General features: G+C 42.2%; 2 protein-coding genes across 2 annotated transcripts in view; one reads left to right on the forward strand and one right to left on the reverse strand.

Annotated features, from left to right (window-relative positions):
• Positions 1-2,356: 2,356 nt before the first annotated feature.
• Positions 2,357-5,507, reverse strand: RPL7 (ribosomal protein L7). The gene is made up of 7 exons (XM_008000874.3): positions 5,386-5,507; positions 4,436-4,541; positions 3,997-4,163; positions 3,510-3,647; positions 3,289-3,398; positions 2,778-2,987; positions 2,357-2,422 (listed from the first exon to the last, which is right to left on the reverse strand). The coding sequence occupies exons 1-6, from the start codon at positions 5,430-5,432 to the stop codon at positions 2,779-2,781; spliced, it is 777 nt and encodes a 258-aa protein (XP_007999065.1). The 5' UTR covers positions 5,433-5,507; the 3' UTR covers positions 2,357-2,422; position 2,778.
• An 873-nt stretch (positions 5,508-6,380) lies between these two features.
• The window catches only part of RDH10 (retinol dehydrogenase 10), a 29,892-nt gene continuing 8,669 nt past the window's right edge, over positions 6,381-27,603 (forward strand). The window contains exons 1-2 of the mRNA XM_008000873.3: positions 6,381-7,369; positions 8,983-9,218. Of these exons, the coding sequence (XP_007999064.1) occupies positions 7,081-7,369; positions 8,983-9,218 (525 nt within the window). The 5' untranslated portion in view covers positions 6,381-7,080. The remainder of the gene's footprint in view (positions 7,370-8,982; positions 9,219-27,603) is intronic.

The following is a 27,603-nucleotide window of genomic DNA, read 5'->3' on the forward strand; positions in this document are numbered from 1 at the left end:
CCAGAAAAGTTAAAACAAATTAAGTCACTTAAGTTTATGGTGATTTGTTACAGCAGCAAAAGAAAACTAATACATTCATTTAACAGTGAGTGCCTACTACATGTCAGCAAATGGGCAGAAACTAGAAGGCCTGGCCTTAAAGTTTACTACCTAACAGAAGGGAGGTACACCTATGGGAGGAATGTGTTAGCTCGTTGACACCAAATCCGTAAGGAAAAACAGTGGGAGCAGAAAGCTGTCATCTTCACATGGAGGTGGGCCCAAAGATACCAGACACCCGCAGGAGGCTCTATCACATCCTATACATCCCCAAGGCACTCATTTCACTGTATCTGTTGCTTGTGTTCCCACTAGACCCACAACTGAAAGCAGAGGCTATTTCCATAATTCACTGTTGTATGCCCACATTAAGTGCTGAAGCTATACTGCACAGCAGCATCGAACACTTTCGAGCTAGGCACTGCTCTAAGCATTTTACATGACATGTAACATCTAATCTTCATTAAAATCCTATGAAATTAGGCACAATTATCTCCATTTTGCTGATATGGAAACCGAGACAGAGATTATTTATTGGCCCAAGCTAATAAACAAGTGGAGACTAAATATGAACCCAAGCAGTCTGGCTCCAAAGCCAACACTCCTAATCCAGCCAACCACAAATGAACCTTCAAAGAAGTTACTAGGGTAACACTGGTTCAAGGACACTGAGTCCAAGACAACTTTATAAAAAATGAGATAGCTAGGGGACGATCCACTAGAGAAAGCCAAACCTTAGAAGGATAAACAGGAAACAAACATATATGAGGTGAAATCTTGTAGAACCTACTGGGTGCCCAAACCCCTAAGGTTGGTTAGGCCTTCCAGAGGATCCCTTGAAAGTAATGACATTTATAAGAGGTGAGTTTCCCAATCAGGTGAATGTGCTTTTGAATAGGTTCCACCAGCTCACGAACATTTTCATACCTATTACTGTTCCTCACAATCCTCTTATAAAAGCAGACTTGTTATCCCACTTTACTCTCAAGAGTTCTCTATGGGAATCCCGGTTCTCTGCAACCCCTCCCACATTTCCCCATCCTCTCTGGCCCCAGGCCACACAGGCTATACAGTCAATACTTTGCTCACTTCATTTTAGGTATTCTTACACAATCTTAGCCCTCCCTGACCAGCTGAAACAGTTTTAAATACTTTGGGTGATAATCTATCAACATAGGTTAATTGACTGTAACAAATGTACCACTATGGTGGTGAGGAGTCAACAGGAGGTTGGGCACACAACAACTGGACATGTGAGTTGGGCGACAATGGGCATATGGGAACCTTCTCTACTTTCCAGTTTTACTGTGAAATGAAAACTGCTTTAAAAAATAAAGACCATCAATTTAACAAAAAAAAAAAAAAAAGCTTTGCTAAGTATCACTCTGTATATGAAGTGCTTACTCCTATCCCAAGACTTGCCACATTTCATGCACCCACCCATCTGCACCTAGATTAAGCAATATGCCATCTGTATAATTCATCCCATCATTAGTCTTAATTCTGACCCTGCAGAGGCCACTGATGAAGAACTCAAAGAAATTCTATTTGTCTAGCAACTTTCGAATATTAAAAAGCAATAAATGACTATGGTGCAGTAGTACCAAAATATTTACTAAGGGAGCTGTTTCACAGTGCATCAGACCTTTGACATAACTAAACGAGGACCACAAAAATTTTTACTTTCATTCTATATACTTCATGTTACACTCTACATTGTTCACTAATCTAGGTGAGACAATACATGAAATATAAAGGAGTTATTTATAAAATACCAAAACCCTCAAGTTTTTGCCCATTAATTTCACCAGATGCTCTGAAATAATTTGCATCCCTGGGCACAAATTTCATTTTTTCCTTCATAATACCCACAGTATGTAACAATTATTAGTAACTCTCATAAGTATGGCAAAAGATGCAAAACAAGAACACAAAAATGGAAGGCAAAAGAAAAACAACACATTTATATGGTAGTTTATAAACAAGCGAAGGCCCAAGAAATAAATTTTAGAAACTGAATTCAATTTTTTCCATAAACCAAAGTTGGATTACTGTACCTACAAATTATGTACAAATGCTTGTGAAACAGGCTTAGAATAAACCCATTTTGAATCACTCAGCACAGTTAAATACAAAATCTTTTGTAGAGAAAAGCCTTTTAAAAACCTAAGAGATGTTTTTCACAGACTCGACCCTGATTTTGCACAAAACAGGCAGATGATTTGGCTTAATTTTATCACACACCAGACTTACCACAATAGTTAAGGGAACACAGAGGCAGGCTAACAACCAAAAAAATCACAAATACAACAATGTATTTCATTTTGAGAGCAGGTACTGTTTATTAAACTGACGAGACTCCAAAAATAATCATGGTAGACACCTGAAAGGAAAAAATAAAACCATTAGGAAACACTTTAGCCAGCTAACAATTAACATAACCTAGACAGTTAAAAAGTAACGATTGAGTTTACATTTTTAAGATCACCCAATTTCCATCTTTAAAGACTCCCCCAAACAGGCTTTTCCTTTCCTCCAGAAAGGTCCTCAAAAGCTAACCAACTGTAATCATTAAGTAAACAAACCAACCGTAATCATTAGGACAGTTGATGCCGCTCCCCACAAAAGCACTGATTAAAATTCAGACCCCCCTCAATATTTAATGGGAAAAGTATTCAAGATTACCAGCACTTGCGCTCTAGCGTTAACTCGACCTTTCTCAGGATGAGGTCTCTCACCTTAGTTCATTCTTCTAATAAGCCTGTTGATCTGGTCCTCCCTGTTGCCAGCATCTCCACCTTCTACAAAATGGGTGGTCTTTTTCTTCATTCCACCTCGTGGAGAAGATAATTTGAAAGGCCACAGGAAGTTATTTGCCTCTTTGAAGCGTTTTCCAACAGTATAGATCTCATGAATCAGATCCTCCATGCAGATGATGCCATATTTACCTAAATATTTTAAGGTTAAGATTATTAAAGTTGCAAAAAGTTTTGAATTAATTGATAGACTTTAGGACACCCAACAAGAGCAACTGTAGGCTGTGAGATAAAAACACGCCAGGAATAAACAAGGTAAATGCATGGCTTTATGAAGATAAGGTTCAAGCTAATGAAACCACGCCTTACGTTTTCTTTACGCTTAATCAAGAATCACAGAGAATATATGAAGATTCACAATAGTGAGAAATGTACAGCCACAAGAGGATAGGAAGTTATCGCATGGTCAAATTTTCCCCCAAACACAACCTACCAAGAGATCGAGCAATCAAAGCGTTATCTGTCAAAGCAATTCGTTTCTTATTGATTTTGCCATAACCACGCTTGTAGATTAGCTCATTTACTGACTTCAGATTGGGGTACCTGAAGTGAAAAAGCAAACATAAATAAGGTGACCACTGTTAAAACATATAAAATTCATGTTGACACATAGTCAATTTACCAAACAGAAATCAAAGGAGAAAAGAGACTTACCCCCATGCAATATATGGCTCTACAATCCTCAGCATGTTAATCGAAGCCTTGTTGAGCTTCACAAAGGTTCCATTGAAGATTTGACGAAGGCGAAGAAGCTGCAATACCTTTCGGACCTTTGGGCTCACGCCATTGATACTATGGTGAAAAGGGACCAGAAATGCATTTGCCTTTCATCGAAATTTTTATTAATACTAACCATTATAGTTTGGAATATCAAGTCCTACACCTAAACAGACAGGAATCCTCTCACGTTACACACTGAACTTCTGTATTCGATTAAGAGAAGGGATAGGAGCGTGAGGAACATGGCTCGCAACTAAACCATTAGTGATCACCACCCTCCTTGTTCTAGCTTCCCCTAAAATATTGTTACTCCAGTGTTTCAGAATCAGGGCTCCGAGAAGTAATGTGAAGTTTTTTTGTTTGTTTTTTTACCGGTGCTAACTCTCCCTTTCAAACCTGAATACAGTAAAACTGAATTTACCCTCTGATCCTGATGACAAACGCCAATTTGGGTTCAGCAGGTACGTAGAAGTTGCCAGCTTTTCTTGCCATCCTCGCCATTCGAATTTCAGTTCTGTACATCTGCCTATATTCCTTGTGATAGTGCTTCGCTTTTTCATAGATAAGCTTCCTCCTTGCCTTTCGAAGCTGAAAACCAATCATCAGTTATTCATGATTTTTAGCTCTCAATCACAATTAGCAATGATAGTTATTAAAAAGAAAACGAAAACACGTTTCCTTTAAGTATTTTCTTGCCACAGTATGCAATTACATCCCCCACCACCTTCAGACTGTAACATTAGGAAGCTAAGCAATTACTCGGTACAGTTAGGAAGTAAATCTTGCCAAGAACATTCATCTCATTCTCAATCCCAACAAGGCGTCTCCTTATGTGCTAGTGCCTCAAAAAGTTTACTTACCATCTTTTGGGCAAACTTCTTTCTCAGGCGCTTGATCTTCAGCTCTGCGAAATTCCTTCGCTTTTTCTTAAGGGTTTCTGGCACAGCAGGAACCTTCTTCTTCTCTCTAACGTTAACAAGCAAAAACCTTATCAATAGCTCCAAAACCTCACAGTGCTGTATTACTCCCGTACTGAGCAGTGTTGTTTAACAGAAATGCTGTTACTGACTTTAGTCACTCGTATAACTTTACTTGCTCTGGTATGCTACAGTGTAGGATGCACATTTTAGCTCCGTCAATAACCTTTAACACCAACCACGTTGCCTAAAACCCAATCACAAATATGACACAATAGCAATACGCTTTTACCTATTTCAACCAAGAGGCCCGGCCTCCGACGACTAATTTAAAAAAAAACAAAAAACACACCAACAGCCGAATAACAAAATGTTCCTCCCCATAATGTTCCCAGGACGAGCCTCACGGGGACGAACTACAAATCCCAGCTTAAAGACTGCTGCAAGGAACTCATCCCCGGACTTTAAGCGCAAAAATAAAAACAGAAATAAAAGGCAAGCCACCACCACCCTGGTTCAATCAGGATCCACATGTTGAAAGCAAAGGCCTAGCGGCAGGGAGGCCTGAGTTAAGCACCAGCCAAGGACGAACCCAATTCTGAGGTTCTGCGCCTACCCGCAAAGACCCTCTACTGAGGACTGGGCCGTCAGCCAACCAACGGGTTCCACACACATTCCAACCCGACATCTCGTTCCCGGGATCTCCAAAACCTCTGTCCTATAGCCGCCTGCATCCCCATCCTAGCCTCGGTTCCCCACTGGTGTCACAAAGCGTCACAAACAAGCAGGAAGGTGGGCAAAGGTGCAAGCTACAGCCAGAGAGAGAAAAAGTGACTCAAAAAGTATCTGGCTCTGGAGATGGAGAAGGATTCTCGAGAAGCCGTGAAACTTACTCCGCACCCTCCATGGTTCCAGCCGGAAAAAGAGGAAGTTGGCGCATGCGCACTGTCCACTTAAAGACTTCGAAAGAGAAGCCCCACGACTCATAGGTGTCTTAGAATAAGCCGGAAAAGAATCCAGAACTAAAAAGCCGCCTTGCAGACGCAAAATTAACAACTCCCTGATTTAGCCTCTTTCAACCAACTTTCGGGTAAAACTTGTTTGAAGAAAATATATGCATTTGATTACACTTTTTAATCAATTCAAGAGCAAAGGATGCTGACACCTCGGCAACTCCGGGTCCTAATCTCCAGGCTGCGCTGACAAGATTAGGCTCGGGTTCCTCCCCATAATGTTCCCAGGACAAGCCTCATGGGGACGAACTACAAATCCCAGCATGCACGACTCCTCGCCCGCCCGGCGGCAAGGCAACGCCTGATCCGGACCGCAGGCAAGCACCGCGGCGGCGGTTCCAGCCAGGAAAATGCGAGCCTTTTGGGCCACGTTCCAAACGGCTAGCTGCAATTCGAAGTCACTTCTGGCCGCCCTCCCAGCTCCCTGCCGCGGTAGTAGCAGACTACACCCCTTTCGCCGCGCCGCGAGGTCCTTGTCGTCTCGCCAGCCCACAGGGCTGTCTTCCGCAGCGCCTGATCGCAGGCGGGGCGGTCCGGAGTGCCCTGGTTAACGAAAAGTGGCGAGCCAGGGAGCAGCGGGGACTGGACGGCCGGAGGAAGATGGCCGGGGCTCTGCTGACTGCCGAGATCGGCAGGCGGAGGCCGGGACACCCCACGGGAGGGGGCGTGAGCTGCGAAGGGAGGTGCGAGGAGGGCTGAGGTTGCGGCCACGGCCGTGTGAGAGGGGCTACCCCGCTCGGCTCTGCGGACGCTGGCGGGCGGGGGGCTGGGCCGGGGGCGGGGTGCGCCCGGGGGCGGGGAGGCCGGGCGGAGGGAGGGCCGATGCCGAGGCTGGCGCGGGCTCTTCCCGGTCGCGGGGTTATATAGCGCGGAGCGTGGAGCCCGCTCAGAGCCGGCCCGGAGCGCTCCGACTTGCAAGCGGGCTGTGCTGCGGAGCCCGGTGCCCGAGTGACAGCCGCGGGGAGTTCAGGGCCGGAGGACGCGAGCCCTTAGGGGCAGCTGCAAGGCGTTGGGCAGCGCTCGCCTGCGCCGAGCGAGTCTCCTTTTCCTGGCGCTCCACCGCCCCGCACCCCACTCTCCCACCCTCTCGCAACTTGGGTCGAGTTGACAACCCCCGCGGCGACCGGCTGGCCCGTGCCGCCTCCGCTGCGCACCCCTCCCCGGGGGTGAGAGAGAGCAGGCTCGCCGGCTCCGAGGACGCTCGGGCGGCAGCTGCTTGGCCATGAGGGCAGCGCGAGTCGTCTAACTCGCGGCTGTCACCGCCACTGCAGCGGAGCCGGCCGGCTGGGCGCTGCGGGACGGGCGGGCGGCTGCCGGCAGGAGGCGCCGAGCCGGGTGACTGCCGCGGCGGGCACAGTCCGGGGCCACAGCGCCGAGCCCGGGCGGGAGTGGCCCCGCGCAGGCAGGGAGCCGCGCCGCGCACTCCAACCCGGCGGGCACATCGGGGCGGGCGCGGGGCGCAGCCTTCTCGTCCCGGCCTCTGTGACAAGTGCGCCGGGGCCGGGAGCCCGACTGCCGGGCTCGGGGTGGGCGCGGACGCAGGCACTGGGCTCGTGCGGGGCCCCGGGCGTCGCGATGAACATCGTGGTGGAGTTCTTCGTGGTCACTTTCAAAGTGCTCTGGGCGTTCGTGCTGGCCGCGGCGCGCTGGCTGGTGCGGCCCAAGGAGAAGAGCGTGGCGGGCCAGGTGTGCCTCATCACCGGCGCCGGCAGCGGCCTGGGCCGCCTCTTCGCGCTGGAGTTCGCCCGGCGCCGGGCACTGCTGGTGCTGTGGGACATCAACACGCAGAGCAACGAGGAAACGGCTGGCATGGTGCGCCACATCTACCGCGACCTGGAGGCGGCCGACGCCGCCGCGCTGCAAGGTAACCCGGACCCGCGCGGGCGCATTGTTGGGTCAAGCCTCTTTCCACCCCGCGCCCTACCACGGCAGGCCCCAAACCCCGCTGTGGGGTCAGCCCCGCTGCGGAGGAAAGGGGCACCCCACCGGTCTTTTGGGAGACGAGTGGAATTTGCTCCCTGATAAAGGAACGCGATCACCTCTGTATTACCAGGGAGAAGGTGCCCAGTCCTCGCGGAGGTTCGGTCTCTTTGGGGACTACCGAGGCAGGGGCGGCGGGTTCCTAAGACCTTTGGGGTAGGGAAGGCGGAGGGAACTTGTTACCACAGGTTTGGATCCCAAAGAAATGTCTCGCTCCGACTTAGAAGCGGCGCGATGGGAAACTGAAGTGTCTTTGGGAAGTTCTGACTCGACTGAAGAAGTGTCTGTGTTACTGTGGTCTGAACCCCTTAAACGAGGGCAGTATTGACGATTTCACTATAAGTTTAGCCTGAGGAACATAATTACATTGTTTCGCCAGCGATAAGTGCTTTAGTTACATTCCCTGAGCGTGATTGAAAGACGCCTTGCTTCCTAACAGAAAGCTCTTGGAGAATTTAGGCTTCGTTGTAAATTTCTTGCATGTTTTTGGTCACCCCAGGAAATCTGCATTTCTGGATACTTATTAACTAACTTGAATCTGAGATTTTTTTTTTTTTTTAAGCCAAAGCAAAGTCCATAACCAACCATAAATATTGGTCCAGGAAATTTTATAATGGCTCTTGCTTTTTAACAAAATTTTTCGTTTTTAGGGAAAACATTTACCTGTACGGAGAAAATTGACTTGGGCACTTCTCCCCTGTATTGATAGTTTATCACCAAACTTATTGATACCTACGTTTTTAATTTAAGGGTGAAAAGGTACCATTTTCATTGGTGGTATGGAGGGGTAGCAAATACAGATTTTTGTGCTCCCTGCCAAAACCTAAAAGATAAGGGTATTCATTTTCCAGGATACCGATTTTGGTTTTTAAATTGTCAAGTTCTTATGTGGTAAAATTGCATATTTACCTGTAACTTGATTTGTGAGAGTACTTCTTAGAGGAGTCAGCTAGCCCAGTTAGAACAAGTCAGTGACCCCTACTTCTTCATTAAAAATTGTGGATTCATTTCTTGGCTTTGGATGAATTTAGATTATTAATTGCAGTTTTGATTTGTGAGTCTTGAAGTGAGTTTCCATTTTGAGGGTTCTCATACTAAAGACTAAGAGCTGTTTCTCTTGGGCCACTGTTTCCCCAAAAAAGAGGAGTGTGTAGTGTGTGTTGTTCTCTGAGCTCTGGGCTGAGATCAGTTCTTTGCAGGTGTCTTTAGCTCCAGCGAGCTGATCCCATGTGGTCTACTTGTATTGGGCTTGTCACAATTACACGGCTTTCCCCTAAGCAAAGTTATCCAGTAAATTGCTGTAATTCCCAAAGACTTCATGGGAGGAAGGCAGCTGTAAAGCTCAGTCGTTGGCAAGCCTTGCAGCGTTAGAAATTTGAAGCTCACTGTAGTATTTTTGTTTTGTGTGATCTTTGTCCTACTGATCGCCATGTGACTCACTTTCTGCACTCCCTTCTCTTTTGCATGTTTTCTCCTCATCTGGACTTCTGAGGACAGCTGGAAATGGTGAGGAAGAAATTCTGCCCCACTGTAACTTGCAGGTTTTTACGTACACCTGTGATGTGGGGAAGAGGGAGAATGTCTACCTGACGGCTGAAAGAGTCCGCAAGGAGGTTGGCGAAGTCTCAGTCCTGGTCAATAATGCTGGTGTGGTCTCTGGGCATCACCTTCTGGAATGTCCTGATGAGCTCATTGAGAGAACCATGATGGTCAATTGCCATGCACATTTCTGGGTAAATATAAACATCCTTGTTTTCTTTGCTGGGCCCTCCTCAATGAGAAGGTTGGGAAGGAGAGAGACTTCAGTGCCAGCCTGAAAGGAACCTGTACTCTTTCACCGCGAGATCTCCTTAGCTCTTACCTATGGTAAACTGCAGTGTATGCTGGTTACTATTAGTCGTTTTGTCCCCCCCACCCCCACCCCCCAACTCAGTATTTTTGAGAGGGCAGAGGATTGAACATTTTGAACTAGTTTGAAAGATTGCCATAAAAATAACAAGAGGGAGCGTAAAACCCTGGGTTTGTTTATTTTACTTTCTGTTGAGTTTATAAAACATTGGTTGTTCTTATGAATTCCTAAAGTCAGGATTTAGGCTTCCAAATTTTACTGCTCAGCCACATTTTGGAAAGTGCCAAAGATTCTGAAATCAACATTTGTGCTCTGTTGGGAGTGGCCAGGCCACCCTGGCAGTCACTTCGCATCCCCTGACCATCCACAGGGTCCAGGGCATCTTCCTGTTGGAGGACGCCTCAGGACTCTCTTGGGTTAGACAGTGCCTCGCAAATATCACCCTGATAGAACCCTAGAGAGGGAAGTGAGGTGGTGAAACCTGGTAAGCTGGGGATTTAAACGATGTCCACTTCTCACCATTAAACAATGTCAGGATCTACGGAGCGGGGCAGGGCCTTCTGCTGCTCTAGGGGCAAAGGTAACCCCAGTTTTTCAGTTCAACTTGTCTTCAGTAAAAGTAGGTATGACTCTCTCCCCTATAACTGCACACTGCTGATCCACTTTGTGCTCTTTTTCCTCACAGTATTTTCCCTTTACTTTTGTAGACAAATAAGATTCAATAAAGAAGGAATAAAGAAATAGGATTCTACTTTTTTTTTTCCATAGGCGGATTAGCCTTCTAATAGAACACAACAAAGAACTGTTTCTCCTAAATAGGTCACATTAAACCTCATTAATTTTTTAGCAACTGCTTAAAAACTTAATCTGGCTTTAGAGGTGCTTATTCAAATGTTGCACCTCAAACATCAAACCTTTTCTCTGCTCTTGGAGGAGCTTATTTTGATGTTTTATTTTTAAACATGAACTTTATTTATTTATTTATTGAGATGGAGTCTCTCTCTGTTGCCCAGGTTGGAGTGCAGTGGCGCGATCTTGGCTCACTGCAACCTCTGCCTCCCAAGTTCAAGCAATTCTCCTGCCTCAGCCTCTCAAGTAGCTGGGACTACAGGCACATGCCGCCACACCTGGCTAATTTTTTGTATTTTAGTAGAGATGGGGTTTCATAGTGTTGTCCAGGCTGGTCGCGAACTCCTGAGCTCAGGTAATCCACCCACCTCAGCCTCCCAAAGTGCTGGGATTACAGGCGTGAGCCACTGCACCCGGCCTCTTTATTTATTTTGAGATGGAATTTTGCTCTTGTTGCCCAGGCTGGAGTCCAATGGCGTGATCTCAACTCACTGCAACGTCCACCTCCCGGGTTCAAGCAGTTCTCCTGTCTCAGTCTCCCGAGGAGCTGGGATTGCAGGCATGCGCCACCACGCCCGGCTAGTTTTGTATTTTTAGTAGAGGTGGGGTTTCACCACATTGATCAGGCTGGTCGTGAACTCCTGAACTCAGGTGATCCACCTCAGCCTTCCAAAGTGCTGGGATTACAGTTGTAAGCCACTGCACCCGGCCAACGTGAACTTTATTTAATTCATTTACAAACCTCTAGAAATGAATATATAAATGACCTGAGCTTATATATGTTTTGAACAAGTAAGGAGATCACCAAATACAGTTGGGGGAACTTCAGCTTGCCTGTAGATGTGTGTTGTGTTCAGTGGGGGTGGGGAACTGAATTAAAGTCCTGGCTGTGGCAGGGTCCCCAGGAACAGGCAGCTGGTGTCAAAGGGACGGGTTAGATGAATAAAGGGCAGTCCAACCAAATAAACTTGACATAGAATTTATCAAGAATCTTGTGTGTTTATGACTACTCCTGAGTAAAACAACTACCATTTGAAATAAAAGACATACATAAGTGGGAGGTGGAATGTCATTTTCCTATTTGAAGAATGATAAAGATGAAGCTGCCATAAAAACTGCAATTGATTTAAGTCAGCCCTAAACAAGTTACAGCACTATCAGTAGGTTCATTATGAACCGCAGACACTGACTGGGATTGTTTTCTCCAATCATCTTTGACTAAGATGATACAAGATTACATAACTGTAAACTTTTACCTACACAAGGTATTCTAAAGTTTAGTCATCTTGCCTACTTTCTCTGCATGATTATTTTGCTTAATTGTAAAATTTCAAATGTAATCAGGTTTTTAAGAAACCCCATGCAATCTGCAGTTAAATATTTAAAACAAGAAACCAGCTCCAGGAATACATCCAATAAAATGAGTGCTAATTTAATGTGTGTAACGCACAGAAAATTTCATAGCCTTAGCTTTGAAAATGCACATAAATTGATATACCGTCTTTCTAATATTAGGCTACTTTTTAACATAAGGAGGAAGTCAAATCAAATCTCTAAATAGGAAAATTATTCTGGACCTGAATCTGTATACCAAGGAGGAGCATAGCACCTTCCTAGAGTCATCACTGTGCTTTGAGATGTTGCTTAACCACACAATTTAGGGAGTTCTTGGAAGCCTTGATGGTAATGACATCATTTTGTATTAAAGTATGGGAGGCTCCTGAATTCTCCAGCTGTTTTTCCCCTAAGCATCTAAACTTAAGAATTTATTTTCAATATTGAGTCAGAAAATTCATTTTAGAGTTGGAATTTCTGACTTCTTGCTGAAATTTACAAATCTTTTGAGAAGTTCTGATTCAGCAACCAAAATTTAAAGGAAAACTCAGTATAATTTTTACAGTGAATTTTGTAACAGGGGTTAAAGAACGTCGCAAGAGCCACCTGAATTCAGCTTCCCTTCCAGTAGTCCTCTTAGGCGAAGCATTGGTGGCAACTTTTCAAACATGTTGACATTGGCATGTGGTGTTTTCCTTCCAGAAAAAATAATGAGTGTGTCTTTTTACTGTATCCGGGTGCGGAAGTTACCCCATACATTTTTAAAAGTCCATCAGCTGAGAAAAGAACTGTTCAGTCATTTGAACAGACCATCCTGAGCCAAATGTTTAAGTAACAGTTAATATCTATTTTCATAAATAACAAATAGTATTTTGATCCTGACTCAGAGCAAAAGTGAGTGAAATAGAAAACCATGTGGACTTTCACTGAAAAGCTGTGGGCACTCCCAAACCAGTCCACATACTATACCCCCTACCTGAAACACCCTCTTCCTCCATTCCACGTGTCTTAAGGTGTAGCTCAAGTCTCAATATAACGTTTCCTCCCCACTGCAGCACTTCTGGCCTTTTCGGATATTACAGTTGCAAGAATCCAGAGACCTTCTTGTTCAACCCTTTGTTTTCCAGTGAAGCAGGGGTTAAATGACTCATCTAAGGTTTTTCTTTCCTTTCCATTAATCTCTCACAGCATTTGTTATCATTCTCCCAAAGTAGATGGCAAGCTGTCTGAAGGCAGTTTGTTATATACATCTTTCATCTTCCTCTGCCTGGAACAAAACTCTATTCTTAAGTCATTCAATAAATATTTGATAATAATAGGCTTAAATATTTAGAAGATAACCTATTCAGAGAATACTCACATGGATCTATGTTCTGAAGTTTTAAAAGGTAAGCATTATGGGACGGGCACAGTGGCTCACACCTGTAATCCCAGCACTTTAGGAGGCCAAGACAGGCGGATCACTTGATGTCAGGAGTTCGAGACCAGCCTGGTCAACATGGAGAAACCCTGTCTCTACTAAAAATACAAAAAAATTAGCTGGGCGTGGTGGTGTTAGCCTGTAATCCCAGCTACTCAGGAGGCTGAGGCAGTAGAATTGTTTGAACCTGGGAGGCCAAGGTTGCAGTGAGCAGACATGGTGCCACTGCACTCCAGCCTGGGTGACCAAACAATATTCCATCTCAAAGAAAGGAAAAGGTGAGCACTGTGTTGGACTAAAGCTGTGTGAGACCATTATTGCAAAACAGGGCTGTCTCACCCTTGTTATCACTTACATTTTCTTTTGCTTTCCTACATAACTTTCCATTCTTCCTGTCCCACATGTGTTCTGATTTTTACTATTTTGTGTTAGAACTCTGCTCATTGGTGTGAGGATAGTGACTTGAGAAGGCTGGTATTGGTATGCCTATTTGAATCAAGCTCACATTGAATGTGTAACAGTCATTCTTATTTAGCAGTGATCAGTCCTCAAAAAGAGGACCCCCATAGCAATTCTTTCCTTCCCTCTTAACCGTGTACCATTTCTATACCCTTTGGAAGCCTTTCCTCAGCCTGGCATAATTCTGTACAGCCTTCCAGTCTGCTGTGACACTTCTTCTTCCAGTGTTGTTCCATTACCAGTAGCTCTCCTAGGAACCTTCTCCTGGTCACCAGTCAAGACTCAGTGATAGATTTGGGGTAGGTTCAAGTCAGCATAATCTACTGTGAAACACCCGGTACAAGACCATGGAAAATGAATGCACTGTCATGCACTTTAACACTAGCAAAGAAATTATTCATGTGGGCTGTCTGTATCTGGGTGAGATGCAAAAACTTGAAAGATACCTCTCTTGGTCAGGGTGCAGTGACTCAAGCCTGTAATCCGAACACTTTGGAAGGCCAAGGAGGGTGGATTGCTTGAACCTAGGAGTTCAAGACCAGGGTTGGCAACATGGTGAAACCCTGTCTCTACCAAAATACAAAAATTAGCTGGGCGTGGTGGCACGTACCTGTAGTCCCAGCTCCTCAGGAGGCTGAGGTAGGAGGATGCCTTGAGCCCAGGGGTCGTAGACTGCAGTGAGCTGAGATCGCAACACTGCACTCCATCTTGGGTGACGAGAGCCAGACTCTGTCTCAAGAAAAGGAAAAGAAAAATACCTCTCTGTACTCTACTTTGAAATATGGAAAGTTGGTCTCCATGCAAACCCATGTTTCCCTCAAAATACTAACATTGCTTTACTTGTTATTTTTTAAGAGGAACAGAATCTTACCTTGCTATTTCTAAAAGCCAAAGTTTATCTGTAGATCCTTTTTGACCAAAGAGCTGCATTTGGCCTTTATACGTGAGCAGCAAATTGATCCCTGATTAACCAAAAGGGGGAAGCAAAAGCATTTAACTCCAGGCCTTTTATATTCTGAAGAATTTTTGCATGGTAAAGGACTAAATCTGTCAAATAGCTAGTAGGTAATTTACTTCTATTGATATGGTAGTCAGACAAGATAATTGGTAGTTAATTAATAGACCACTTAACTTAAAAGGTTTCACAGTTTTAAAATACTAATTACTGAATTAAGCATTTATCTATATCCAAATGTCTAAAGTCTATTTAGTTAAAATCTATCCAGGAAAAGTAAAAGCCCACCAGCTAGATCTGAGTAATGTAGCACTTAAAGACATTAGTGCTGCGGTTGTACCTAATATCTCATGAATGGTCCCTAATCATTAATGTTTAGGTTCTTACGTGATTTACTGGTTTTTAATCTCACATACTGCATTCCTCTGTTCTCTGGTTACAGAAACCTAGTTTTGTTCAAGGCTTCCTACATTCATTTCTAAAGTATTCATAAAAATATTTGGCCAGTATTTCTTCTTCCTTACCATAATAGGTGTAAGACTAAATAGTTTATAGAGAGTATTGATTTCCTATCTTAAGATAGCTACTGAACACTTGGAATTCATGGCCTATTTTTAAAAGTCTCCACTAGAACTGGTTTCTGTTATTAAATATATGTCATGTATAACAATGTTTGAACTTTAGAAGTACTTTCAATGTCTTAAACAGAGTTGTAAATTGACCTGGGGTCAATTTTATCTTATTCTTGTAGTCACAGTTGAAAACCGAATAAAACATCTCTTTTGATAGGAACTGCTTGGTACCTGGGACTGTATACCTGTATACACAAAATAGGATCACATGCTCATTGAACTTTGAGTTTTTCTGTATTTGATACATTACATGCTGGGCCCAAATCTGTTGCTACTAGAAATCAAAATCTGTGACATGATAAAATATCACTTTATGTAGCTGGTGTGAATAGGGAACCAGACGTTACATCAGATAAAAAGTTCTCCAACATCTTCAATATGTTCTAATCTGTGTCTGTTTTTCTGTTGTTTAAAAAATACTCCTAAATAACCAATGTCATTTCTCACCTAAATGAAGAAAACAGCAGCGCTCCCCTCGTTGCCAAATCCAGTGTGCAGCTTCGTCTTTCTACAGAATGTGACCCTCTTGACCATCTCCTTGAAACTCAAGTGCTTTAGCTTCCATGATAAGCCCACTTTGTCGTGCTTCTCTGTGTGCCTTCCGAATCCTTTTAGCCTCCCCACCTCCAACTTGTAATGACTGTTTAGTATTGTACGCTCAGACCTCTTCTCAGAACCTCCATCTAGCTGGGTAATCTATTTCAGTGGCTTCAACTGTGATCTCTAGGATAGTTCCCAAGTTCACACAACTACCTTGACTGCACCACACATTCTCTTAAAGCAGCATATCCAAAACTGAACAAACTCCTCTTTGCTCTTTCTTGCATTCTGTGGTCACCAGACTTAGAAACATCAGCATTATCTTCACCTCTCCAGCCTGCACTCATTCATTGGTCCCTAAATCCTGACCATTCTCTTGGGCCCTTGTGCTTTGATTGATCCCCCCTTTCCTTTCCTACTTCCTCCTGTGTGCCTCCATCACCTCTTGCGTGGACTCTTGAAAGTGCCTCTGATCTTCTTTTCCTGCGTTCACTTTTGGGTTTCCAACCTAGGGTTATCTAAGCAGCCTTGAGTTTGTTATCTGCCTGCTTAAAACCCTTATATGACCATATTGCTCACAGCGTGAAGTCCAGGCTCATTAGCATGGCATCCTGTGCCTTCCAAAGCTGATTTCCACCTGCTTTTCCAGGTCGACACCTATTTTATCCCCTCATCTACTGTAAACTTTAGATGGGCTGGACTCCTCACTGTGCCTGGAGAGAGCCTTGCACACACTTATGTTTCACACAAGAGCCTCTGCTTGGCTGTTCTGCCATTTGAGTCCTGTTTTACTTGAAAACGACAGAAGTTAAATAGTTCAGAAAAAAAAATCTGTCACTATTCCTGAGAAAAACAAATTCAAAATATTTTCATGTTCACTTAATATTTTTATATATTAAGGTGGCAGTCCCTGTAAAATAGTCATGAAATTCTCAGCTCAGGGAATGGCCCTTTCTTGTTTGATCATGGAGTGAGTTGTGCTATTTATCTCAATTCCTGGAAGGAAGCAAAGTTGGTATTTGTTGTTTTCTGCTTCATTATTTCTACATCCCAGGCTTTATCTATTATCTGCCCAAATAAAAATTAATCTCTAGGATATGTCAAAGTGGAAGCATTGTGTAGCCTGTGCTAATACTAACACTAACACTGACTGAATAGCTTTCTCAAAAAGACTGAATGCAGAATGCCCCAGCAGAGTCCTTAGCCATTCGTTGCAGGATTGGGTCACTACGAACCCTATAGTTTAATACTTAACTGCTCTTACTCTGCTTATTCTCTTCTCTTACATTTGTTTTTACTCTGATCATGCTTCAGATTTTCGAGATCTTTGGCAAATTCTAGTGAATCGATTTTAGTAACTTGAATATATCTAAGCCATGACAATCTGAGAAAATTTAATAGCCTCACTTGAGAGTTAGAAGAATTTTAAGTAGGAAACCCTTTACATTTAAGTTTTGTCTTGAGAAATATTAATAGCAAATTCATCTAAACTTTCTGCTTTAGTTCTTTCAGAAACTAAAATTAAGCCTGTTTCAATTATAATAAGTAGTCTATTTGCATGTGTCTAATTCAGATATCTGCCTATATGGATGAATGTGCAGATGACATGCTATGTTTGCTTGCTGGCTTGTTTTCGTATGCTCAGTAATAAGTAGAAGACATTATTATGGTGGAGTTACAGCCACTGGACCTGGGAAAGTCCTAAATACCTGGGATGTTTTTGGACCCCCAAACTGTACTATGCTGAAGTTCCACTAGGGGGTGTACTGGCAGGGTGGATTTGTATCTTATTTCCTGCACATGGAACCAGTATTTTCCTGAGAGAAAGGGTCTTTTGTAACTAATCTTTGGAGTATGACAAAATCTAATAGTCTTTAAGAAATAGAGAACTATTTCCTGCCTCAGCTGAATGGGTTAAGTTCAATGTTTTGAGCCTGTAACTCCAGAGATCAGATTAAAATGTGTTAATCTTTCTTATCAGAAGTCAGTATAGTAGTTAGGTATTCAAAGAACTAACACTTCTAGATTCTATCAACTGACCTAGAAGCTCCTTTAGGCTGAGACCCCATATAGACATAATTGGAAAATAACTCAGAAGATGGGGGTTTCTGATTCTTTCTAAAGCATACAGCTGGTCCCCATAATAGGTAGCCTTCGGAAGCTTCCCTGTATTGTGGATTATCGTTCTGTTAAGATACCATTGTTCAGAGCCTAGGCTGGCAGAGCATGGCCTTGGGATTCAGTCACATTTGCCTCGACATACCTGGCTGGCTAGTTTCAGTCACCTGCATCCCTGGGTTTATACAGGTCTATGCCATCCCCACACCGGAGGGGATGTGAGGGGAGGCACACATTTTCATGTGGTCTGAAGGAATGCTAACATTTTTCACTTGAAGAGCTTCCCCAGTGTATTTCATTCTTGAATTTTTTTTTTTTTTGTCTTTTTTACTTTATTTGTCAATTCTCTTAAAACTGAAGTTCACACCTGTCAGGGACCATTTTCCTAAATGCTCTGAAACTAAAATGAAGTGAGCCACAGGGGGAAAAAAATGAATATCCTCTTGTAATCATCGTAAAACTTTCAACACTGCAGCAAATGCTGCTAGAATATTTAACAAGTAAGGGCAATTACTGCCACAACCTTGAGTGCTGTCAAATTAGCCCCTTACAATGACAAGCCATTTACAATGAATTCACATTTGGAAACAAAACATTACTTGGTCTGTGAAACTTTCAAAGATCACACAAAAATGTGTGAAAGTGACAGTGGTGTTAACATTCTATTTTTTGGTTTGGAAAAAACCACAAGTGTTTCTTATATGCTGCTTGCATAAAATGTGAATTTCTTGCCTTTCCTTCAAATAGGTTAGTACTGGAATTTTTGAATATTAACATGCTGCAGCTTATTAGTGTTATCCTAAACAATAGGGCTCAAAATAACATAAGTGTTACTTACGTAAACACAGGGGTATTTTGAGGACAAATGAAACTTAAAATTCAAAGCCTGAGTTTTCCCACCTGTAAGTTGTAATTAACATACTGCCCCCTACTGATTTCTTAAGGCTTTTTTACATGGGCTAGTCCTACAGTCTCTTGGGAAAGAGAAGCATAAGGTGTAATGAATTATTTTTAAATGATTTCGTATTGTATCTTTATTATATTTGCTGGACTATTAAAGTGTTGCAATTTTTATTTATAACAGTCATTTTTTGCCTATAGTAAAATGGGACTGAATAAGAAGAATTAGAAAGGAGGTGGTGTTGGAAAGTTTTGTTGTTTCCCAGCGTCATCTGGGACTCGGGATGAAAGGGACTAGGCAGCTGAAGCAACTGCTTAGCAATGTTTTTGAGACTTCTTTTCTTAGGTCAGATACTGTGTTTTAACCGAAAGTATGGTCTGGCACTGCATGGAGGGCAGGGAGGACTGGGAGCCATACATAGTAAGAACCAGGACTTGCAGGAATTTGAGGAAACAGCCTAACCAAAAATAGATAGCACTTATAACAAAAATAGTCTGTAAATATATGCTTAATGAGCCTTGTGTACATTTACTGAACTTTTTTATAGCACTTAAATTTACAAAGCCTTTTCATAAACACTTCTCTCATCTGAGTCTCACAGCAACTCTGAATTAAGTAGAGCCACTATCCTCATGTTTATGGATGAGGAAACAAACCCAGAGAGGTGAAGGGACTTCCCTAAGGTCACTGCCAGGGAAGGAAGAAGCTAGGACCCAAACCCTCAGCCTAGGCTTCCAGGTTAAAGCCTGTACAAATACTTAGCTGTGGGCTACAAGTTCAAAGCTCCTGGTACAATAGGTAGATTTTCCTATGAGTCACTTATGGGTTTTGCCCTGTGGTATAAGAATTAGTCTTCAAATGTTGATTTTTTATTAGCATGGTTAGTTTAGCAATAACTGATTAACCCTAGCTTAATATCCCCAGAAAGCTTGCTCTGTAGATTAGACAAGCATGTAAAATTCAAGCCTGAAGAACCAATACTGTACTAGAATTTTATTACCAAAGCCCAACTTGCGTGTTTCTGGGCCTTTTCTGTACTTTTCCATAGCTTGTATTGGAGAGAGTTATTTCCTTGAGAATAGTGTAGTACATCCTTGGTCACCCAGCTTCCTTCTTTCTCTTCCTAGTTTGCATATCAGTATTGACAAACTGGACACAAAAAAGTCACGAATGGAATGGGCTCTTCTACAAGGACTGGCTGAACAAAGTTCTATTAACAATTGGTACCAAAATATCAGTTAAGCGTGGTTTTAGTTTAGTTCATTTTGTTAGCTTATCTCCTAACAAAATGTAAAACCTTTATTCTGTTATATAATATTCTTATGGGATCAGAATTCCAGATAGCTTCATAAGCTTTGCCTTTGAAATGTTAATCATGAATTTTCAAAATTGTGCACTTTGGGCCACTGGTAGTGTCCAAACTTATGGTCCAAGCATGTGATCTATAAAGGGGTAATTTTTCCCTGAATGAGGCTTACCAGAGTATAAAAGCCTCTATGGTTCACTTGTCCAAGATAAAGTTGGAAAGCCAGTGAGGGAAGTGCTGAGGATGATGGAGTCTACAGTCCCTGTCTTGAAAGATAAGCCTTCAAAGCCTCTGTGGATGTGGTGGGGAAGATTTGAAGTCTTTTAGGTTTCTTCTTTATGAACTTTGTTCTAATGGGATTGGGTGGCTTGCTCATGCTAAAAATGGATCCAAGGCAAATAGACATAGAGTCAGTCCACAAAGTCCCATGGTCATTCATACCAGGGGCTCTTGGAGTTGATTTGAACCAGCCTTTACCTGATAAATGCTCAGGCTCACTCTAGAATCTTGTGCTTGGCTTGTGGTCCCAAGCAGCCGCAGCAGCACAACCTAACTACTGAGTCCGAGTCTGCATTTGCTTCAGAGCCCAGGTGATTCCTACGCGCATATGTGTCAAAGTTTGAAGAGGAACTGCTCTTCCCACCTTTTCAATATTTCATCTCCCCCCTACCCACACACACACACTTTTTTTTTTTTTCCTGAGCTAACCAGCCCTTTAGGAATCTTGTACCTAGCAAGATATCAGACTGCGTACTCTGGGGCCCACTCTGATCTAGGTTTATTTTTTAAATTTTGATTCAGGTCCAGTGTCTGAAAGGAAGAGTCCAGGTGCCCTTTAGCTCATGCTTCCTCTTGGTTGCTCTGCCCAGGGTGGAGTTTTCACAGCTGCCCTAAGCACCACAGCAGAAAGTCAGGGCCAGCCAGTGAAGAACTGTGTGGTGTTGCTGGATAATGGAAGGAATGGTGTCTCGTGTATATTTGTTGTCCTTAAAAGGAAGTTTTCTTTTTTCAGTTCTCATAATTTAGTAATAATATTTTAGGTGGTTTAACCAGAGTTGTGATTGGTAAGTGATTGGTGTGATCTTCTATTACATTTCAATATTGTTCCTCTGTGAGGTAGCTAGAATATATCAGACTTGTTGGATCAGTATTATTGTCCTTAATTTCATGGTGGAGTGGTGGTTTGAAGTACAGAAACTGCAAGTGATGAAGTTTTGAGTCTATATTTAAGTTGTTGGCTTTTTTTTTTTTTTCCAATTTCCAGCCCCAAATATATTCCAAACCTAGGAAAATGTCATTACAATATGAGAATGAAAACTTAAGGGAAAATCATCACTGGAGTATATGGGACTTCCTTTCCTAATGTACATGTTCTTTCTAGTGAGCAGTTCTCATGTGGGTGATTTTGCCCCCAGGGGACATTGGTAACATCTGGAGACATTTTTCTTGTCAGACTGGTGGAGCTGCTACTGGCATCTAGTGGAGAGAGGTCAGGGATGCTGCTTAAACATCCTTCCATGCATAGGGCAATCCTATGGCTTAAAATTACCCAGCCCCAAATGTAATGGTGCTGAGATTAAGAAACGCTGTTCTAGAGCACTGGTTCTCAAACTCAGCTACAAATGGGAACCACCTGAGGGACGTTGCCTCCTGATGCCTGATTCTCCCATTGGAGATTCTAGTATAATTGGTCTGAGATGTGTCCTGAACACCAGGAGGAAAAGCTGCCTAGGTGATTCTAATGTAGCAAACCACTGATTTATAGGAAAGTTGCCATCTGCAATCTTTAAAATCCTTTAAGAGGTTCACAAATATTTATTTTTGTTTTTTAACAATGCCTATCGCAATGTAGGTACCTCATAGACCCTAATATATGTTGAGTGAATTCTAAGTTCTAGCAGTGCATGTTTAAAAACAGAATAAGTTTTCAGCTGTAATCTCTTGAATATATTTACCCTTCATTTTGGTAAAGATTTTAATTTTTTTAAAGATTTCACAGTAAGCAAACTAGAAAGCAGGGAAGACTTTAAACTACTTACAATTAGAATTACAGGGGTTGATGATCATGGGCACATTGAGAGCCATGCTGTTGGAACAGGGGCTAGGAAGTCTGCCACTGCAGATGGCCGGAGCAGTGGCTAAGCTCACATGCATGTGTTTATGCGTCATGGAAGTAGTTAACTGGTCACTAGAGCAGAACCGAAGCCTCTGCCCTTTGGAAGATCTGTCTTTATTACAATTTCTGAGATGCAATTTGAGTTTGGGGCAAAGCAAAGAGATTAATTACAGCCTGTTGTTTGGCAAGCTATTTGGCTGCAATTTTGTGGGTTATTTTCATTATTCCATAAAGAGTTATTAAATAGGGGGAGGGGCCTGATGCTTAAGGAGATCATTGAACACTCATTTGATCATCTAAGGCCCGGCAGGGAAAAGATCGGGGAAAACAGCATTTCAGAAACAGTGCTGAGCATTCATTGTTTAACACATTGAGCCTCCATGGACTCAAATAAAACACAGAAAAAGGATGATTGTTTCAAACAAATAATTTGTAATTTTTTAAGATAAGAGGCATACATTCAAGTTATGTTAAAAAGCACAGCCGTGACATCATAGAAATACTCAATGAGATTTTTGCTGATCACTCAATGCCGGCCACTGCACTAATGGAGTTGATCCCTTATTGAGTCATTTACGAGAGTCTTAGGCAAATAATACCTCAGCGTGACCTCAGTATTTTGGGTGTGTGGTAAGAGTTGGAAAAATAATTGTTGAATATAAATCATAACATATTTGAGATGAAAAAACTTTGGAGATCTCCTCTTTTGTCTCACAAATGAGTTCAGTCAAGATCCAGAAAGGTCAAGTAACAAAAGGAAGATTAAGTAATGGGCAGTCAGGACCAAGTGGGTTTCTGGATTCCAAAGGCCAGTGTATTTTACAGACAAATTGAGTTTTAAGTCACCTTATTTCTGGTATTTCTGCATAGTGAACTCTAAAATGTAAGGGAATGTTGATATCTGAGTTGCTGCCTTGAGGTAAATTCATCCTATCCTTTAACAGTGGGAAGACAAGTTAATGAAGCATTTATTTTTGCTGAATAATTAATGGTGTCATCATCGAGGTGTTCATTTGAAAAGCCTGGCTCTTTTATTAGCTTCTTGGTTGCAGGGCAACTGTAGGAGTATTCTTGTGCATGTGCGTTGAGTACTAACTGCTGATTCTGTTCAAATGTTACGCTAATCCCTGTGGCCTCACAATAATACATGTTTTTAAAAGGATAGATTTAACATTGGCGCAAATTTGACTATTATGACATGTTCTTTAGTCTCTCCTGTATTATCTAAAGAGTGAATGTTTTGTCTCAATGTGATAGAAATTAAGATGAACATTTTGTTAAGTCTGAGAGAGTAGTTCCAAGCTTAATATCTTGGGGCTCTGTTGCACAATTGGTCAGGAGACCTTTCTGTCTCTACAAACATACCCAAGTAGGAAAAAGAGGCTATTACGCAACAACATATGCATGTTAGAATTTCTGTTGTCAGCTGCAGCTAGAATATTTAAAGTTGGTACTGCTAGCAAATACAGATGTAGGTTTTACTTCCTAATTAAAGATATACTTTTGTAATGAAGATTGTTTTTTTCAAATAATACTCTCTATGGTCAAAGTAAAATGTCTAAAGTTTGGTCAGTATACTTAATAAATAGATACCTTTAGAAGCACTTTAGCCATATTTTCCTTACCCAGGTGAACTGGTAGTATGTCACCATTTTACATTTTTGAACACACTAATGATGTATCCTGTTAACTTTAACACAGTTCACTGTATTTTAAGCACCTTCAGGCATGATAGGATGTATGGTCCCCTTTGGAAGTGAATGCCTATTCTTTCTTGGATGTTCAAATAAAAGATAAACACTTTAAAACAATTCTTTTTAAAAGATGGCTTTTTTGAATTGATCACAGGACAATGAATAAAACATTGTGAGGCTATAGGGACTAGTGGAACATTTCAGCAACATCAGCAGTTAGCACTTACCACATGCACAAGAATACTCCTACAGTTGCCCCGCAAAAGTTTGTGTTTTTGAATCATTTTCCAGGAACAGTGACTGAGTTCTCAGAGAAGAGCGCCACCAGATGTCATTTTAGCCTTGTAAATAAGCAGGAGAGTGTTCCTTTGTGATTCTGATAAAGATAAGGTAACTCTGGCAGCTGCACAGGCAGAAGGGGTGGAACAGTAGAGGAAAGTTGCCCAACCATGTGATGGGTGCCGTAAGCATTTCCGGTCAGACGTTCTTTGTTCAGTGGAGTCTTGATGGTGTTCTTTTTTATTCAAAGTTTATATCATGCTAATACTTGGAAATTCTGAAAAACCTTAAGCATACGTGAGAAAACTGTACTGGGCTGGTGGTGGTGACCTTTCTCCCAGCGTTATATGATTTATGGTCCTCTTTGGAAATGAATGTCTACTCTCTTTCTTGGATTTCAAATAAGAGATAAACATTTCAAAACCATTCTTTTAAAAGATACCTTCTCTTGAATTGATCACAGGAAAGTCGTGTATGTGCACAAAAACAATGAGGCCCTCTCCTATGGTGAGAAATTAACTTTGCTTTTCTCTTAGTGCTCAGGAACCTAGAATTGCTTACAAATATGGAAAACACATTCTGTTGTACCTACACCTTTAAAATGTCATCAATCTCAGAATTTCAAAAGTCAGACTTTGCCGGATACCACATTTCTTCACATTGACTTTTGTTCCACTTTAGGCTAATTTGTCCTGACACTGCAGCTGCAGGCTCTGGGCTGCACAGTCTGTCATTAAGAGTACCAGTATTGGTCTGGAGAGTCAGAGCTGTTGGAAGTTAATTTGGCGTAAACTTTACTTTAAAAGATTTCTCGAGCTATGACATGTCATGTCTATGTGCAGTTACTTACACGTCTGTTTAAGAAGTTCTTGCTTATATCACAAATGTGACCTTTACAGTTATCTTTCAACGTGCCCAGTGCTTTGAAGAGGAGCCCTGAGGAGCTAAGGAGATATTAGACTTGTTAAGCATGTTTCATAGGAATGTCAGTGTCTGTTTGAATGTCCTTCCTTTTTTTTTTTTTTTTTTTAAATCACACAGCAACCCCGTCAGCTGGTAGCAGATTATGATATTGGAATCTTGTGATCAAATTAATCATGGTAATCAAAGTTCTAGCTCCACACTTAATAGACAAAGTCAGTTATTAAAAGTTTTCTCTTTTGCAGATAAGAAAATCCCTAGGCCCCTTCCAACTCTAAATTCTGTAGACTTCTTGGTTCACATATTGGTTACGGACTTCGAGACCCCCCCTAGATCAAGAGTCAACCATATTTTCCTGCGGGAGAACTTGATGTCTTCTTCTGTTTTTTAGACAGGCAAGAGGACACTGCAATACAGTGCAATTCTCTGACTTACAGTTAGCATCTAGCAAACCTTGCCAACCAGCATGGGCACCAGCTCACTCTGGAGACTGATCACATGTACTGCATTTGGAGACCCCTTTACTAGATGATAACTCCTGATCTATCCATCCTTATAGCTGGTATAACTCAGCAGTCCTATTGGTCAGCAAATTATCTGTGCTGCCCTCTCAGATCCGCCCATGCCTCACAGGCATTAATTTATACTGAAGCCGTTTGGCTGTGTGTTTCAGATTTGCCCTTTATGTTCTTCTGACGACTCTTTGAGACAAAGTTAAAGATTATGAACCTTAGCTTGAACTGACTGGTGTCATGGCAACTAGCACTTCACCTTTTGCTGGTCTCTACCTCATACATGCTACAATATTTGTGCACATTAATAATTCATTGCAAAGTGCCAGATTTCTTTGTGCTGTCAAGCAGTGTCAAGGACAGAATATGCTGTGCTATCTCAAATGTCATCTACCAGACTGTTGAGGGCAAGAGTAATTAGAAAAGAAAACTAGTCAGGTTACTTGGGAAAATTCCTGAAAATGTGATGCTTTCTAGTCACCCAACTATAGCATTTTTCTTGCAAAATATGGAATAGAATTCATGTTGATCAAATTGTTTAATAATGCGCCCCAGACATAAGGCAGGAGTTGGGAGTAATTGCTCGCCTCTATTCAGGCAGCAAAGGAAATGATTAACAGCCTTCGTGCTCAGTCACGTGTACTGAGCTCCAGCGGGAACCTGAGCACAGGCTTAAAAGAAACCCGAGTGGTCCTCATGTGGGTGCTCCTACCCCAAGCCTGCCTTTGCCCGACACAGAGCAGAGCTGAGTAAATGTTTGACACCAGCTTTAGAAGCAAGCTGTCTGGGATCTCAGGCTGATTAGCAGCCCTAGATAGCTTTCTTCACCTCTCAGTTCCCACCGCGCAGCTCTTTGGTGGTTGTTGACGCTGTGAGTGGTTGTTATAGTAATTGCAGTGTTGCCTGTAATTAATGAGCCTTTCAAGTAAAGAATATGGATCTTTGTCTTAAAATGTAGAAAATGCAAAGATACGTTGGATTTAATTTATACAGAAGGCCAAATTTGTCCTTGATTAGGCAAAGAAATCACGTTTTAAACTGAACCTTGACCCACCTGTGCTTTACAAAACCAAACAATCTCCCTCTCAAAAGAAAGCTTCATATTACAACAAGCCAATCTGTGTCATACTTTACTCTTTAAAAGTGGAATGTATTTCCCCAAATGTTTATAGCCCACAATTGGAAAAGATTTTTTTCACATAGCCATATCTGGATTGTTTGGTTTCTCTTTCTCCCTTCTTCTCTCTTCCCGCCTCCTCTCTCTCTCTCTCTCTCTCTCTCTCTCTCTCTCTCTCTCTCTCTCTGTCCCCCTTGCCCTTTTTTGTTGCCTTTTCCTTTAAACCAGTAGCTTAACTCTTCTTCAAACAATTTGGGGGTGGGGGGAGGGTCCCACAGTGGGAAATGTGTCCCCAAATCACATTTTTTAGAATATGCAGCCATAGTACCCTCCTTATGGAGAAACTGGAACTATTTTATATAACTTAATACCACCAGATTCATTTCAGGGCAAGAAGGGGAGGGGACATTAATCAGTTTCAGAACCTTGCAACAAATTACACTTAAAGAACAGTTAGGAACTTGTTAATCTTCTGTCACCTACCTTGATGTGGTGCTGGGGATCTGGATTAGTCATTTAACACCTGCAGGCAAGACCAGAGCACGTAAATACAGGGAAGTCATTAGAGCCAACCTGCTATGATATCTGAGTTTCTAGTCAGAGCCAGCCGCTGGCTCGAGTTAGAGTGGACATGTGAGTGAGTGATTCAGATTTGTCAGGTAACCAAGTACATGCCTGGCTAACTTTTTGTATTTTTTAGAGAGTCAGGGTTTCACAATGTTTCCTAGGGTGGTCTTGAACTCCTGGGCTCAAGTGATCCTCCTGCCTTAGCCTCCCCCAAAGCTTGGGGATTACAAGTGTGAGCCACTGTGCCCAGCTGTTTTCTAGTTTAGATTGGAATACATAAACTCCATTGTGATGTTACTTTTTTTCAATTCTGTGATATAATAACCATGTATAAATTATAGAGCCTAAAGCTGAACCCATAATAACCTGAAGTACCAGTTTTTGACTTTTTTTAGTAACAGATCAAAATAATAATTACTGTCATAATTACTCTTTCTGTTTTTACTACTACAAAGAAATACAATCAAGCTGAAACATGTGTCTCTCTTCCTCAGCACTGTACTTGGGCAATGCAGTAATAAGGAGTGGGTTCACTTGCTGTATTAGTC

Source organism: Chlorocebus sabaeus, chromosome 8, assembly GCF_047675955.1.
Source record: "Chlorocebus sabaeus isolate Y175 chromosome 8, mChlSab1.0.hap1, whole genome shotgun sequence".
NCBI lineage: Eukaryota > Metazoa > Chordata > Mammalia > Primates > Cercopithecidae > Chlorocebus > Chlorocebus sabaeus.